General features: G+C 35.7%; 2 protein-coding genes across 3 annotated transcripts; both read right to left on the minus strand.

Moving 5' to 3' along the window:
* LOC18603712 (alkaline/neutral invertase A, mitochondrial) lies at nucleotides 297-3,915 on the minus strand. Its single transcript, XM_018119952.1, has 6 exons — nucleotides 2,979-3,915; nucleotides 2,324-2,489; nucleotides 1,892-2,103; nucleotides 1,277-1,770; nucleotides 1,128-1,176; nucleotides 297-956 (listed from the first exon to the last, which is right to left on the minus strand). Exons 1-6 carry the CDS (start codon nucleotides 3,774-3,776, stop codon nucleotides 642-644), a joined length of 2,034 nt encoding a protein of 677 aa, XP_017975441.1. The 5' UTR covers nucleotides 3,777-3,915; the 3' UTR covers nucleotides 297-641.
* LOC18603713 (transcription factor MYB108) lies at nucleotides 11,057-13,168 on the minus strand. 2 transcript variants are annotated; one of them, XM_007035830.2, is made up of 3 exons: nucleotides 12,884-13,168; nucleotides 12,112-12,241; nucleotides 11,057-12,011 (listed from the first exon to the last, which is right to left on the minus strand). In XM_007035830.2, exons 1-3 carry the CDS (start codon nucleotides 13,038-13,040, stop codon nucleotides 11,339-11,341), a joined length of 960 nt encoding a protein of 319 aa, XP_007035892.2. In that variant the 5' UTR covers nucleotides 13,041-13,168; the 3' UTR covers nucleotides 11,057-11,338. The 2 variants fall into 2 exon arrangements, with proteins under 2 accessions (XP_007035892.2, XP_007035893.2); XM_007035831.2 differs by lacking the exon at nucleotides 12,884-13,168 and adding an exon at nucleotides 12,356-12,578.

Below are 13,878 nucleotides of genomic sequence, written 5' to 3' on the forward strand. Positions count from 1 at the left end.
AAAACGTAAATCTACCCTTGTCCGAAAGAACGAGGGCTGATGAAAACGTGGTGGAAGCTTTAAGGGCAATGAAAGAAGAGCTAGGGTCGGCGTTGCCTTGGAACTGGCCGCTGCTGGCTCTCTCAAACTAAATAAAGCAAAAAGCATTCGGGGAAAATGACCATGGGAGTCGAGCTAGGTCTCCCATGGTTACAGTCATGCTTTTACGCAACAATCACAAACGAATACCCTCAATTGGGCTCAAGGCAACAACAGTACATATACAAACATTATCGAGGTAAAAACATCATGAGTTCTCTATGGAAAGAAAGTGTCATGTATATATTGCAATAATGAAGTCATATGTTCAATTATTCAGATTTTTTAGAACCGTACAAATATGTTAAGAGGCTACCAAAAACTGAGCCACCTAATTCAAGTCAGTCCTCCATGAATGATACAACAAACAAGTACTACTTTACATGAATGACGGCTGTTAGCTCTAGGAATATTTTCTGAAGTTCACTAAACTCTGTCCTTTGGTTTAGTTATAGTCATCTCCATGTCTCGTTCAGCACTTGAGTGTTCATCTAAACCTTTTTTTAATTCTCCTATGCTTGCTAGTGCATTTTATTAAGGAACGGTCATTACTGGCCGTGACTTTAAGATTTAGCAGCCAGGCGTGAGCACTTCCTTCGACCGGTTTTGCCAAGGCCACAAACACAGGTCTCAAGAAGCTCATAGTCTTCCTCCCAAAACAAAAGGGATGCCTTCTGTGGGTTCTGCAGTAGCATCTTTGAGGTAAGGAAACCAGCAACTGTCCATGTCTGGAAGAGCCGGGATTGCTTCCCTATAAACTTCCCACTTCTTGTGTCATAGTATTCAGGCCATTGATCTGCTGACAGCCTTTCCTCTGCCAGAGCAACTGCTTTTTGTGCTAATTCTGGTTTGCCCATCTTTATACAGGCCAACGTAAACTGATAAAACAAAAAGCAAACCATTCAAGGAGAATAATTATGGGACTCAGGATCATTACAATCATTACATGACCAAGGTGTAACAGATAGGTAATTGATTGCATAATCAACCTTCACAAGCATTATAAAAGATTTCAAAATCCAGATAACTTGATCAAATATAAGCTTTACCTGCCACAGGAGGGTTGGCCAAGATCCACCATTGTGATATGACCACGGGCTGCAAAGACGAGAGTCAGTTTCTAAACAATGGTATTCACCTATTTGCTATGTTTATCGAAAAGTTAAAGAACATAGTAATACAATGATAAGAGTCTCACGTATTCTTTGGGTCACTTCCAGTGATTATCCGCCATTCATCAGACTCTAGAGCAGGGTAAATAATCTTAAGAGGCATGTTAGCCACAAAATCATCCCATTTAGCCTCAATCAAATTCAAAACATCCTCATTCTGTTTTGAAGTCCCCAAAGAAGAAACGATGGCCCAAAGATTTCCAAGGGTGAAAAACCTAAAATCCATATGAGCAGGTTGCAAATTGCCAATGAAGTAGCCACCTTCATCAGGAATCCAATCTACTAGCCAGGAAGGAATCTGATCTGGATAGATATTGAACTTGTTGATGGCATCTGTCGAATATTCCTCTGTCTTGTAACGATATATCTCATTGATTTTCTTCATATCAACCCAGTAATACTCTCTGATGTGAAATGAGAGTGCACTGAGTCGGCTGTTAATGGCAGCGACCAAATTCTTGGTTGCATCATTAACAGTGAGCATCTCACGAGAGCAACGCAGAGCAGAATAAAATAAGGCCTGCAAAATCAGGTATTAGGGAAACACGACTATAAGACAAAGCAAAGCAAGAGTAAGGGTTAAACATAATAAATCGACAAGTGAAATGTTTAATATATGTACTAAAAACTATTCTGCTTACTTGAATTTCAAGAGGGTGGCCATGAATACCCATTCGTCTATCAATCATACAGGAGCCATCAGTGACCAACAGAGAAGGAAACATGTCAAACCCATCAGTTAAACACAAATTAAGGATCAGACTTATGCCTGTTTGCACATCCACCCTCTCTTGTAACGTATAGTCACCAGTTATCTTTCCATAAGCTCTCAACAAGATAATCCACCACAACCCTGTGAAGATAGTAACCAAGTGATTATGATTCTAGAAATTCTCACAGCAAAAATTACAACTTGATTAATGTAATGTCAAAAAGATATAACCATTATTTGCAAATAAACACTATGATAGTCAGAGAATAAAAACCTAGAAATAAAACTATTTTGACAGTATCCAATGTTGAAGAAGTAGTTATCAATAAATGCTGCAGTGACTAAAAGTCATATATCATACCAGAATCAACAGGGGCAACACGACCAATGGCTGATTCACCGAAATCAGCATCTAAAACCTCTTCGAATGCTTCACTGCTTCCATCAAGAGGGGCAGTTCTAACTTTAAAACTTGCTGGCATCAACCCTTGCCCAGGGCTGTAGCAGTCCACAGTCTTCTCCCAACTCTGAAACCAACAACAACATCATCAAAGAACAGCCAAGCCCAAAAATAATATAAGAATGCCCATCAATACATCACCCCGATCTAATAACCAGAAGATATTAATTCACAAGTTAAAGTAATGAAGCTCCTTTGATACTATTTCATGATGGCATTCCCTGGTGCTCCATAAAATGCACAACATACATGTAAAATGGCATCAAATGAGTAATATGTGCATATTTTCCACTTCCTAAATTGTTCTTCTACAGCATCACTGCGACATGCAAACACCAAAACTAAATCTGCATCAATTCACATTCATCTATGGACTAAATGTTAACATAGCATTGATAAATCTTTCTAATTTCTTACAATTTGCGAAATCAGCTGTAATATCATAAAGTTCCAATCAATTCACATAAGGTGTTCAACTTGCCACCAATCATCAAAAGCCCACTTATATTGTAATTAAAATGCAAAGGCAAAGTTAAACTATAAAGATCATACGTACCTGTAACTGCAATGTGTGAAGAAGAAAATTCTTCACAATCTCTGGCTCTCCATTTAGCAGAAAAGCAAGCGCTGAAGGTACAAAGTCACGGATAAATATCTGATCATAGTTCAATGGCTGCTTGTCTGCTGGATCATTAGCAGCTACAGTCCCCACTGGATGTCCACAATAGTTCACAACAGCACCACGTAGTATCTTCCATGCCTCTTTCTCAATCTCAGACACCTCTCTCTCAATCTCAGTCTCAGTCAAATTCAAACCCTTTACATTATCAATATTTACACCTGACTCATTAACATCTATACCAGTATTGTCCTCTTTAACTAATCCATTACCTGTCTCTATCCTCTCAATCACCAGAGGCTTCACATTCAACCCGCCTTGAATGTAAATCCTCTCAAAGTTCTTCTCGTTAACATGAGGTTCAACTGATGTCGAATGGTTCCTAAAATCTGACGCTACTTTGGGAATTACTAAAACACCCCTAGACCTACCTTTATTGACACAAAAACTACCCGTAAAACCCCTAGACTGACCCCAGCTTGAATCGGACACACTAAAAGCCCGCCGATTCGAATCAACAGCACACTTATAACCTACAATCTGTGATTTACTATGCTTATAACAGTGGAACCTACGGCGATCAACTGCCTTAGAAAGTGATTTCGACAAATTGTGGATACCTGAACGGTTCATTTTAGGGGGAGATAACCCGAAAATGGAAGAGCTTTTATAACTAATTAGGATTCTACAACAAGGTTTCATGCTCGAGATTCCAATACAAGTGCTAGACTTCATTTTTTTTTCCTTTTTTTTCCCTTTTAGTGAATTCAAGAATCCAATTTCTATAATATATATATATATATATATATATATATGCACACAGCTCTGTTAATCTTAAAAATTGAAGAACAGAGAAACAAAGACAAGCCTAAATCTAGAAAAAAAAAAGGAAGATAATTCAATAATTAATTAAATACTAAAATTAAAACTAAAAATGGAATTGGAAATTCTTTTAAGTGGAAATACTCACAGTTGCAATTGAATCGAGAAACAGAGAGCTTTGTCTGAAGATTTGTAGATTTGGGAAAGAAAGGCATTCGATGGTATTTATAGATAAAAAAAAGGAAAAATCCAAATGGCCTTGACTTACATTTATGCCCCTGCACGTGAATGGCCTTTTTAATATTGTTGGTTCGAGTTTACCATAAAATCCTACGCAACGATGACGTTGTTGTTATTATCTTTGATTTTCTATTTTCTTTTTCAACTTTTTTATATTGAAAAAATAAGAAAAAAAGGAATTTTTTTTTGTTTCCATTAGCTGGTGGTAACTTTGTTTGAGGTTGACAGTTAAAATCTTTTTCTTCGTACACCATTTCCTAAATATCATCTTTTCGACAAAAATAATAATTATTAATTTGTAATTTTCATAATAGGAGAAATTAATTAAAATTTATGTTAGATGTTCTAATTTAATTATCAACATATAACCTTAAATTTGTATAGTTAAAATCTATTAATAATTTTAGATAAAAAAAAGTATGAGAAAGAACATTGATCTAAAACCAAAATCGAAAAAAATTATCATTAATCTTGTATATATTTGGTTTAAATTATATATTTTATTAAAAGCACAAATAAAGTAATTTGATTTTTTAAAAACTTGTAAATTTCTAAAATGTAGGTAGATTTTTCGGACATATTGAACTTTCAATTTTCGTGGAATGAAATGTATTTTTCTGACAATGACAGGAAAGAAAATTAAAAGCGTGAAAAAAGAAAAAAAAAACATGCTTTCTTTAAAATAATAAAAAAATGATCTCAGAAGGGTAAGACAGTCTTAATAAAATTTGCAATTACGAATGGATCAGGTTGGTAGGCGGTGGTCCCCATCTTTACTCGTTAAACAAATGTGCGGAAATCAAGGCTGCTTTCTGACGTGGAATTTTATGAATGGATAAAATCGTAGGTAAAGCACCGTATATGTATATGTACCTGGGTACGTACATTTAAACGTGGACGAGAATCATTGGCTAAAAATAACAGCTGTTTTTCTTTTTTTTTGAGCCATTCTACGAATATATATATATAAAAAGGAAAAAAGGGAAAAAATATCTTAAGGGACGAAAAAGATACATTCGTCTGGGTAAATGGCGATATTTTGGTAGGAAAAAATTTTGTTGTGCTTTTTGTTGGCACGTGTGGAATCAATATCTCTGTTTTATGTCATTGTTAATTTCTCATACGCAGGAAACGCGTTCGTCACCGCAAATTCCTGTGGCAGTTAATGTAATTATCACGTTAAGCATTTTTTTTTAAAAAAATTAAATAAAATCTTTTAATCTCCTATTAATAAATAGATATTGAAAAGTTTATAACATTATGAATCGAGCAAACGAGTTTCATAAGTTAGAAATAGAAGTGGTCCACACACGCTAATAAAGAAACGTCAAGACATTTCTATTTTTGTTTCTTTCTTTACTTTTTTTTTCTCTTTTTAAAATTACTTTTGTGCATAATAATGAAAATTCCATTTCATGCATGTGAAAAAAATTACGTGCGAAAATCGAGCCGATATTCTTTTCAAGCTTAAAAATGAGTTTATTCAAGGAAAAGTAATTGATATTTATCTAGGTGTTATGTTGATAAAATTGATCTATTTTTTAGTTTTAGAAAACTAACAAATTACTTTTTGTTGACTATGGGGTTTCAGTGTTTAATATTTTTAATTATGTTTGTTCTGAGATTACTAAGCTTGTGATATTATTAAGATTTGATAATTTAATTTAATTTATTTAAAAATTTTAATTAATGCAATTATGAACCGAATTGATTAAATTAATCGACCAATGGTTAAATTTGATTTTCGGTTAATTCAGTTAATTTATAAATTTTATTTGGTTTTTGTTGTGAGCAGTGTCTCTGAACCAATCGGAAGTAAGCCCAGCATAAGAAGGATGGCCCAACCATGTACAAGTAAAATGAAAAATCAATATTATAGCAGGCTTGACTCTGAGCCCAGAAGCCGGGCTTGGACATGCCGGCTGACCATACCCATAAAAGTCTTTTCTGGGCCCATGCCATAGGGAATAGAGCCTCCAAATCTAAACAACACCAAACCACCATGATTCACGACATATGGAACCGACTTGCGTTGTGTGTGTTTCTCACCTTAAGCCCTATACCCAAAATGGAAAACGAAAATGGTTTAGGTGAAAAGCTGAAGAACCTAATGAAGTATGCAAATCCTCAAAGATAAACTAAACTAGCCTTTAGTGTTTTTTCAAAGCTTACGGAGTCAAACTTTCAGGTTGAAGACCGTCTTTCAAATGGCTGTGTCACCCCCCCCGCGTTGCTGCTAAATCATTGGCATTAAATTAAAAAGATTAAAAAGAATTCAGTCTGCTTGACCCATGTTTTTCTTGGGGGTGTTTCATTCTTCTTGTTTAATCCCACTAGGCTGCTTTATCTTACTAAGAAATCATTTGATTAGCCAGTTAGAACGAGGCTTATGATGTAATCCTTGTCGTCACCCTCACTCTTTCCATTATCAAATTTGCAAATTCTATCCCTAAATCTATGACTAAATTAATTAAGCAGTAGAATGTAGCTTTTGACCACACAGCAGTTCTTCTCTGCTTGGACTGCCTGATATCATCTTGCAGTATTTTTCTACATTATAATGTGCTTCACGCAAACACACTGTACACAGAATTTGATCAAGGCATATACAAATAAAGCTTTATCTAATACTTGAAAGTGCTTTATTATGATTGTTTCCATATCTGTTATATTTTATGTATATTGGGTTGTTTTTTCTTTTGGTACTGAGAGAAGAGGTTTGACCTTAAACTCGTTTTTGAATAAAAGGGTACAACGAATTGAGTTGGATTTGGATTTCGAACCTTGTTTACTTGAACATGTGCACCTAAGCAAAGGAGGGGGTATGGTGGCAAGCACATATGCCTTTCAATGTTAACTTCCATTTCCATTTAAGGTAATGAAAGTTAGGAAGAAGAAACATCAGATAAATGAATGGCTAAGCTCATTTAGCCTTGGAGGAAGTATGGGGTGGTTTGTGAACAGCAATTTAGCAAAAGGGTTGTGTTGGGCATAACCGTAATTGAGAGGAAAAGTGTTTGGTTTCTTGCCTTGCGTGGTTTAATTAAAGTTCCCATCATTACTCTTATCTTATACTGAGGATCAAGATCAAGAGAACAACATGTAACATATGCTGCACCCATCTTAATTTTATTACGCATCTAATTACAACCATATCTCTCTCCACCAGCCATTTTTGATTATTTTAATTAATCAACAATTTTGTTTTGCATTTTAGTTATTGATATACTCTACCTCCTATCAAAACATGGATTCACATGGGTTTTTTTTTATGACATATTGTGGACATTTGATGTTTGGTTTTCTGGTAGTAGTATGAGCAATCTTTGGTGTTGCTTAGGCTATAGCAAGCTCTTGATTAGTATCAATTAATACAATTTGATCTCTATCTTGTTTTTCAATTATATTTTAAAAGAGACAAACTCGTTCGTTGATGAATTGATAAAAATCGAAATTCTACGAACAAGTGACTTCTCTTCTTGTTTGTAAAAAATTTCAATTAGAAAGATTTATCACATGTTTGATATTGAAGAATCAATTTCAATTCATATTGTATATGTTATGCCTTTTATGAGAATCTTCAATTCCTTTTATTGAAAAATGAAGTGGAAGGATGAATATAAATAAAGGTCTTTTTTTTTTCTCTTGTATGTAGCACAAAACTTGTACCTTACTTAGGACAATAACCGTCATGTGTTAGAAATTTGGGGGAGGGGGGTGTCATAAATTTTGTTTTTTGTATTTGCTAGACTTGGATAAGCACAACAACAACATATGTTCTTACTTATAGTGGAACCCCATCATGAGCAATTGCTTTATTGGTTACGGGTTGGAAAGATCTTGTGCACGTTTTTGGTAATATGGTGAGTGCTGTAGAAATTTGAAAGATACATGACATTGATTCATTGATAACTTTTGGTTGAACTCCATGAAAGTTGTGGCTAGGAGGCTTAGAGAACTTCAAGGATCGCTTTCAAAAGGAAAGCTTCACGCAAGTGAACAAAAAAATAAATAAGAAAGAAAAAAGGGAATGGTGTGTGTGGAAACATATGTCAGTTGGCTTGAAATGGTACTAAAGATTGAGGCTAAAAATGCATCATGAGACCATGGATACCTCTTTTAATTTACTAAGAATGAGAGATCTGAATTAATGTGAATCTGGTGGCCTTTGATCTTATCTCTCTTTTATCTTGTTTTGGGGGGTGCGGGGAAGAAAGCTTACTAACTGTTTTATCTTGGAGAGGAAAGAAAGAAGAGAACTAAAATAATTATGCTGTGGTTTACCATTAATTTCCATGAAGCTAATTCCAAGGTCCATCCTAGTGGTGCAATATCAGTAATGGAAGCATGCGTGGAGGGAGCATGGCACTGTGCTGCTGGCCTGGCCTTGAACCTCTTGATTAATGCTGCATTTCGGATGCATCAGCATGTTAAAATTTCTGTAAATATAGTCTATAAACAAGAACCTGTCTCAGATTTTACAAATGTTTGCAGTGATTCCCACCTCAAACCTATAGTGCCTACCCATACAAAACTGTAGCAGGTGATGTACGAAAAATTAAAAGCTACAGAAGGCGCTGTAACTGTTCAACATTAAGCTAGAATTTCCACATTAAATGAACTATAGGTTGAGGCCCTGGAATTAGGTGCATGTATAGCAAGGGTCACCCCCTTTACAGTTAAGGCTAACCCAAGCTTACCCTTTTATTTTTTTTCTCCTCCAAAATGAATATTTTGAAGGTTAGGAATCTAAAGCCATCCTAGTGACATTTCTTCTTAATTTCCTTCCCTGATCTCCTTCCATATTCTCTCTTTCCTTTTTAATTTTCCAGGGGATAAACCAATATTGATGTAAATATCTCTTACAAATTCTTAGTCATGAAAAAGAAAACAAAAGGTCGTGTGGGGTAGGAAGACTTTTCCTCCTGTTGACCAGCGCAAGAGAATCACATTTCACATGCACAGAAACCCCACCTCCCCCCCTCCCCCCTTATCAAATAGCAGCAGCTGAAGGACCCCTCCCACAGTCTCCTATGAAAAGATACATTGTAACTCTAATACCCAAGGCCATGAAAGGTAGCTTTCCAACAGGTTCCGAATCCTGTACTAATAGCATGGGATGCCACCTGGATCTCCACGTGGCTCTAATCTGGACCCCACATCTTGGCAAAAGTCAGTGGCTGGTGGCCCCCCATGATCAGAAAAGTTTTATTTGGAAGGAAAGGGGAAGGGTAAAAACACTGAACGTGGCTCCAAGACAACTGCCGAGCTCTGTTTGTGGATTCCAGTTGTAGCTGAATTTTAGTCTTTGCTCTCTTTTGCATTTCGCATGATCTCTTTTTATTAATTTCATCGACATAAGTAACCGAAGAATGAAAATGATGTAAACAAAGAATAAAGGAAAAGGGTTGTCTTCTTCTTCTTCTTTTTTTAGTGTAAAAATTTCAATGAATAATCAAAATAAACATCTACTCTAACTAATATCTATATAAATAATGCTTTTAAAAAAAAATACCTATATGAAGAATATGGCACATTGTTTAATTTAAGAGGCGTTATAAATTCATAAAGATTAGACTAATGGCATATTAAAATTGGGTTGCTTATTATTTTGACATAAAGAAATTCTTTAATTGTGTATGATTAAATTAATAGCATATACTTAACGCGTTTATAATATAAAGAGTTAATTAATTAATTAATTAATGAAAATTTACGAGTACTCAAGATTATGTGCAGTAGCAACATGAACATCAGCACATGAAAAAGTGATCAATTTCCGGATTCATTTAATTATTATTAATTTACTTTTTTATTTCATTTTGCTAATTAAATTTAAATAATGAAAGGAATTAAAAAAGGGCAAGAAGGTAAGTCTGACGTGGAATTTGTTGCATAGGGGCTGTTTCAAGGGTTGCGGCTGTGAGTGCTTGGTGGTGGGAGGTGGAAGCCTAAATAAATAAAAAAATACAGATAAATATATATATTTCAAAGGACACGTGTCATCATCCTAACACCACAATCGGATGGGACCACATGGTGGCTTCTTTCATAGGCACGCGGCCTACAAAGATTCCCAGCCGCCATTCCCTCTCTCTTTCTCTCTCCACACTATTCCATCACGTGCTTCACCATCTCGTTATCCTCGCACGTGCCACTTCCTTTTTCTTAATAGAAAAATTAATTATTTTGTAAAGTAAATTGTATGTATTATCAATATATATTTTAATTATTCACACTTATGTATGGTTGCTGTCACCGTCTGCATAATTTTGCATAGTAAATGTATAAAATATATTAAATAAATATATTAAGAGAAATAATTATACCTTTATCAAAACATACATCAAGTAATACTCGTATGTGAACGGAATTTAATTTACCCGGTCCGTCTTTGTCTCAATTTTTTGATTATTTTAAATTTCATAAAAATTAAAAAAAATAAATATTTAGAGACTGAAAGAGTGGTAAAAGAAAAAGTTTTGTCCTGTTAGACGGACGAAGCAAAAACTTTGTCCGTACAAAAGCAAACCAAAAAACAAAACTAGGTAATGGAGAGAGTTTGCTATTGTACTTTTTTTTTTTCACTTAAAACATGATTAGATTAGATTAGATTAGATGATTGTTTGAACCAAAAAAAAAAAGGTCTCTTAATGGCCAACTTAAACGCGAAAAGGGATGAATAGGATGCTGCCACGTTTCCTAAATCTTTAATTTATTGTAATTAAGCCCTTTTCTTTTTGGTAATCTAGAAGCTTAGGGGAGGGTGTGTGGTTCAGGCCCCATGGACAAGGTTTCAATAAAGTAGAAATCACTTGAAGAAGAGTTACATGATGCAAAAAATTCTAATGATAGATAGACATCTTAAGGGAAACAGAAAGTGGAACCAATTATTCATATTTAATCCATTATTTTAACTCATTTTCCTAATTAAAAATAAAAGAAAAATAAGAAGAAAATCAATTAAGTCAATATCATTGAATGAGATTAAGTAAAAACAAAAGCCTCAAATTACAAGTTTTTTTTTCCTTTTACCACCCCCAAATAAAAAATGGAAAGACCTAAAGTAACAAAATACAAACTAATTGATCCAAATTCTATAGCTGTTCTGATATATTATTCAGTTTTTTTTTTTAACTCTAACTCTCTCTCTCTCTCCCTCTCCCTTTTTTACCCTACATGTTGAGTTTTTCAATTTTTTTTCCTCCATTTATTGTATTTTGATAAATATTTTTTCACATGTTGAAGTTGAACTGCTGCTGTAAGAAGTAAAAATCCTCAGGGTTGAAGAAATTGTCTGATGCATCATCACCACCATCTAACCAGGGGTTGTTGGTGTTGTTCTGCTCCATGGACTGGAAATCCATGCCATGGTTGTAGTAATTACCGGAGGGACTTATCAGGGAGTCAGAGTAACCGGCTTGGCTAGCTTGGAAGTAGTTATCCGGATTAGGGTTGTTGGAAACCGGGATGTTGCTGTAATAATCGGTGGTCAGGTCGGAAACCGGCGAGACTTGGGTCCCGAAAGAGTCTGATGAGGCTGCGGTGCTTGAATTCTCCGGGGTGTAACTTGGGGTTACTTGTGCACGTCCAAAGTCATTTCCTAGAACCCCATGAGGCAAGACCATTTGCCCCGTGCCGACGTTGGGCGCCGTCGTGGCGGCGGAAGCGGATGTGGTGGTGGTGGTGGTGGTAACGGAGGTGGAGGAGGTGGCGGTGGCTGCAGCAGCAGCAGCTTGAATTCTTTCAGCTAACCTAGGCATCCAGAGGTAACGCATGGTGTCCTTGAATTGCTTGCTGTTCACGTCACATTTAAGCTGCTTCGCATGCTTCTGGACACGGGTTCTCCAGTAGTTCTTGATCTCATTGTCCGTTCTTCCAGGCAATTGTTGGGCTATTTTGGACCATCTGTAATCGTTCGATAGAAAACAAAAATCACTATAAATTATATCGGAAAAAAAAACATCATGAAACCGATGGTCGAGAGAGTCAAGGTTAAAGCATTTACCGATTGCCCCATCGAGAGTGAAGCTCAAGGATCAAGAGTTGTTCCTCAAGAGTGATGTTCCCACGTCGAACATCGGGTCGGAGATAATTCAACCATCGTAATCTGCAGCTCTTTCCTGTTCGCTTCAGACCTGTTTCATCCAAAATTCTATTTAGACACGACAAGTTTTTTTTTTTTTGGTAAAGTTAATTTGGAAAACAAATGTTTGGGGGGGAAGAAAACGAGAGCTCATTTTCTCCCATACTTTTAACTTTCATGATTGAGTTCTCCTATTCGGACATCATCAACCTCACATTCAAAGCCCACAAATTCTCTAAAATATGCTGTAGCTTTTCCATGAAACGTGCAGCTTTTACTTTTTTTTTCAAGTTGGTATTTTCTTATACCAAACAATCCTCGGGGGGTTCCATTGATCAAACAATTGGGGAGAAAAAGAAAAGAATCAACCCCCCCCAGGATTTTTTTTGCTTAGAAAAGAGAGAAGGGAGAGAGAGAGAGGATTAAAAGAAGGAAAAGGAAAGGAAAGGAAAGCAGGAACTTTGCACTTTTGCTTCACGGCGATGGAAGGGGACTTTCTTTTTTTCCATTTCATTAAAATCATGAAAGGACATGGAGATGGAAACAAGACCCAAAACAAAGTTTGAATCAACTTGTCAACTTGTTGTACTATGGCAACCTCTCCTTGCCACATGTTCTCTATCACCACCACCAACAACACCAAAAACAAAAATAAAAATAGAAAGATAAATAGTAAATATTAGTACTATTATACCTGCGCAACGAGCAAGAGAGTTCCATCGGCCTTCGCCATGAGTAGCAATGTAATTGATGAGCTTAAAGTCTTCTTCAACAGTCCAAGGACCTCTTCTCAAGTCCATCTCCTCTTCACTCTGGACGTCTGCGCTACAGCCCCTTGCTTTAACATCCATTTCCCTTAAATGAAGAGTCTGATTGATTGAAATGAATTTGAAGGACAAAAGGTTTTGATATAGAGGATACGTATCTGTTGAGAGAGAAAGAAAGAGAGAAAAAGATCAGAGAGAGAGTTGGATTAATACAGGGAAGATAAAGAAGTGGGGTTTTATAGATGGAGATTGGTTAGAAAATGGAGAAAAAAAAGGTAATAGGGAACTTGGGTTTAATTAAACAATTAATTAAACACTTAAGCTCGATAGTAATTATAGTTAGCAAATAGCAACAGGGGATTGGCTTTGAAGTTTGACCCTTTGACTTTCTTCGTTTCTCTCTCTCTCTCTCTCTCTCTCTCTGTGTGCAACTATGTTAATTTATATCAGTTCCGTGGGAATCGTTTTCTTTTCTTTGTTTTTCTTTTTTTTAAAAAAAATTTCTTCGCTTCCAAACAAGTTGTCTCTATTCCTATTGATTCGAGTCTCCAATCTTGTCTCTGCTTGGTACCATCCCCTTGCATTTTAGACTTTAGCTCATACGCAAGCCAATTCTCACTAACAACTCAAGGGAGAGAGAAAAATTGAAAACAATATGCATGTTACTATTGTTGGTGCCATGGATAAAAAGTGAAATGTTCATGACGTGGTGCCGATTAGGTAACAATTTTTTACTTCCGCATAACATGTTTCGTTGAATTATCTAACGAGGTTGGTAATGATGTGTATAGTTTCCGATTACTTAACTGATTCATACCATGAATACTGATTTCTAGCTTCATATAATAACTTGGTTGCTTTCAACAGTTCTATTTTACTATTTTCTTATGTAGTAAGCATAGTTTTCACTAATTCAATTACT

The sequence above is a fragment of the Theobroma cacao genome, chromosome 4 (assembly GCF_000208745.1).
Source record: "Theobroma cacao cultivar B97-61/B2 chromosome 4, Criollo_cocoa_genome_V2, whole genome shotgun sequence".
Taxonomy (NCBI): domain Eukaryota; kingdom Viridiplantae; phylum Streptophyta; class Magnoliopsida; order Malvales; family Malvaceae; genus Theobroma; species Theobroma cacao.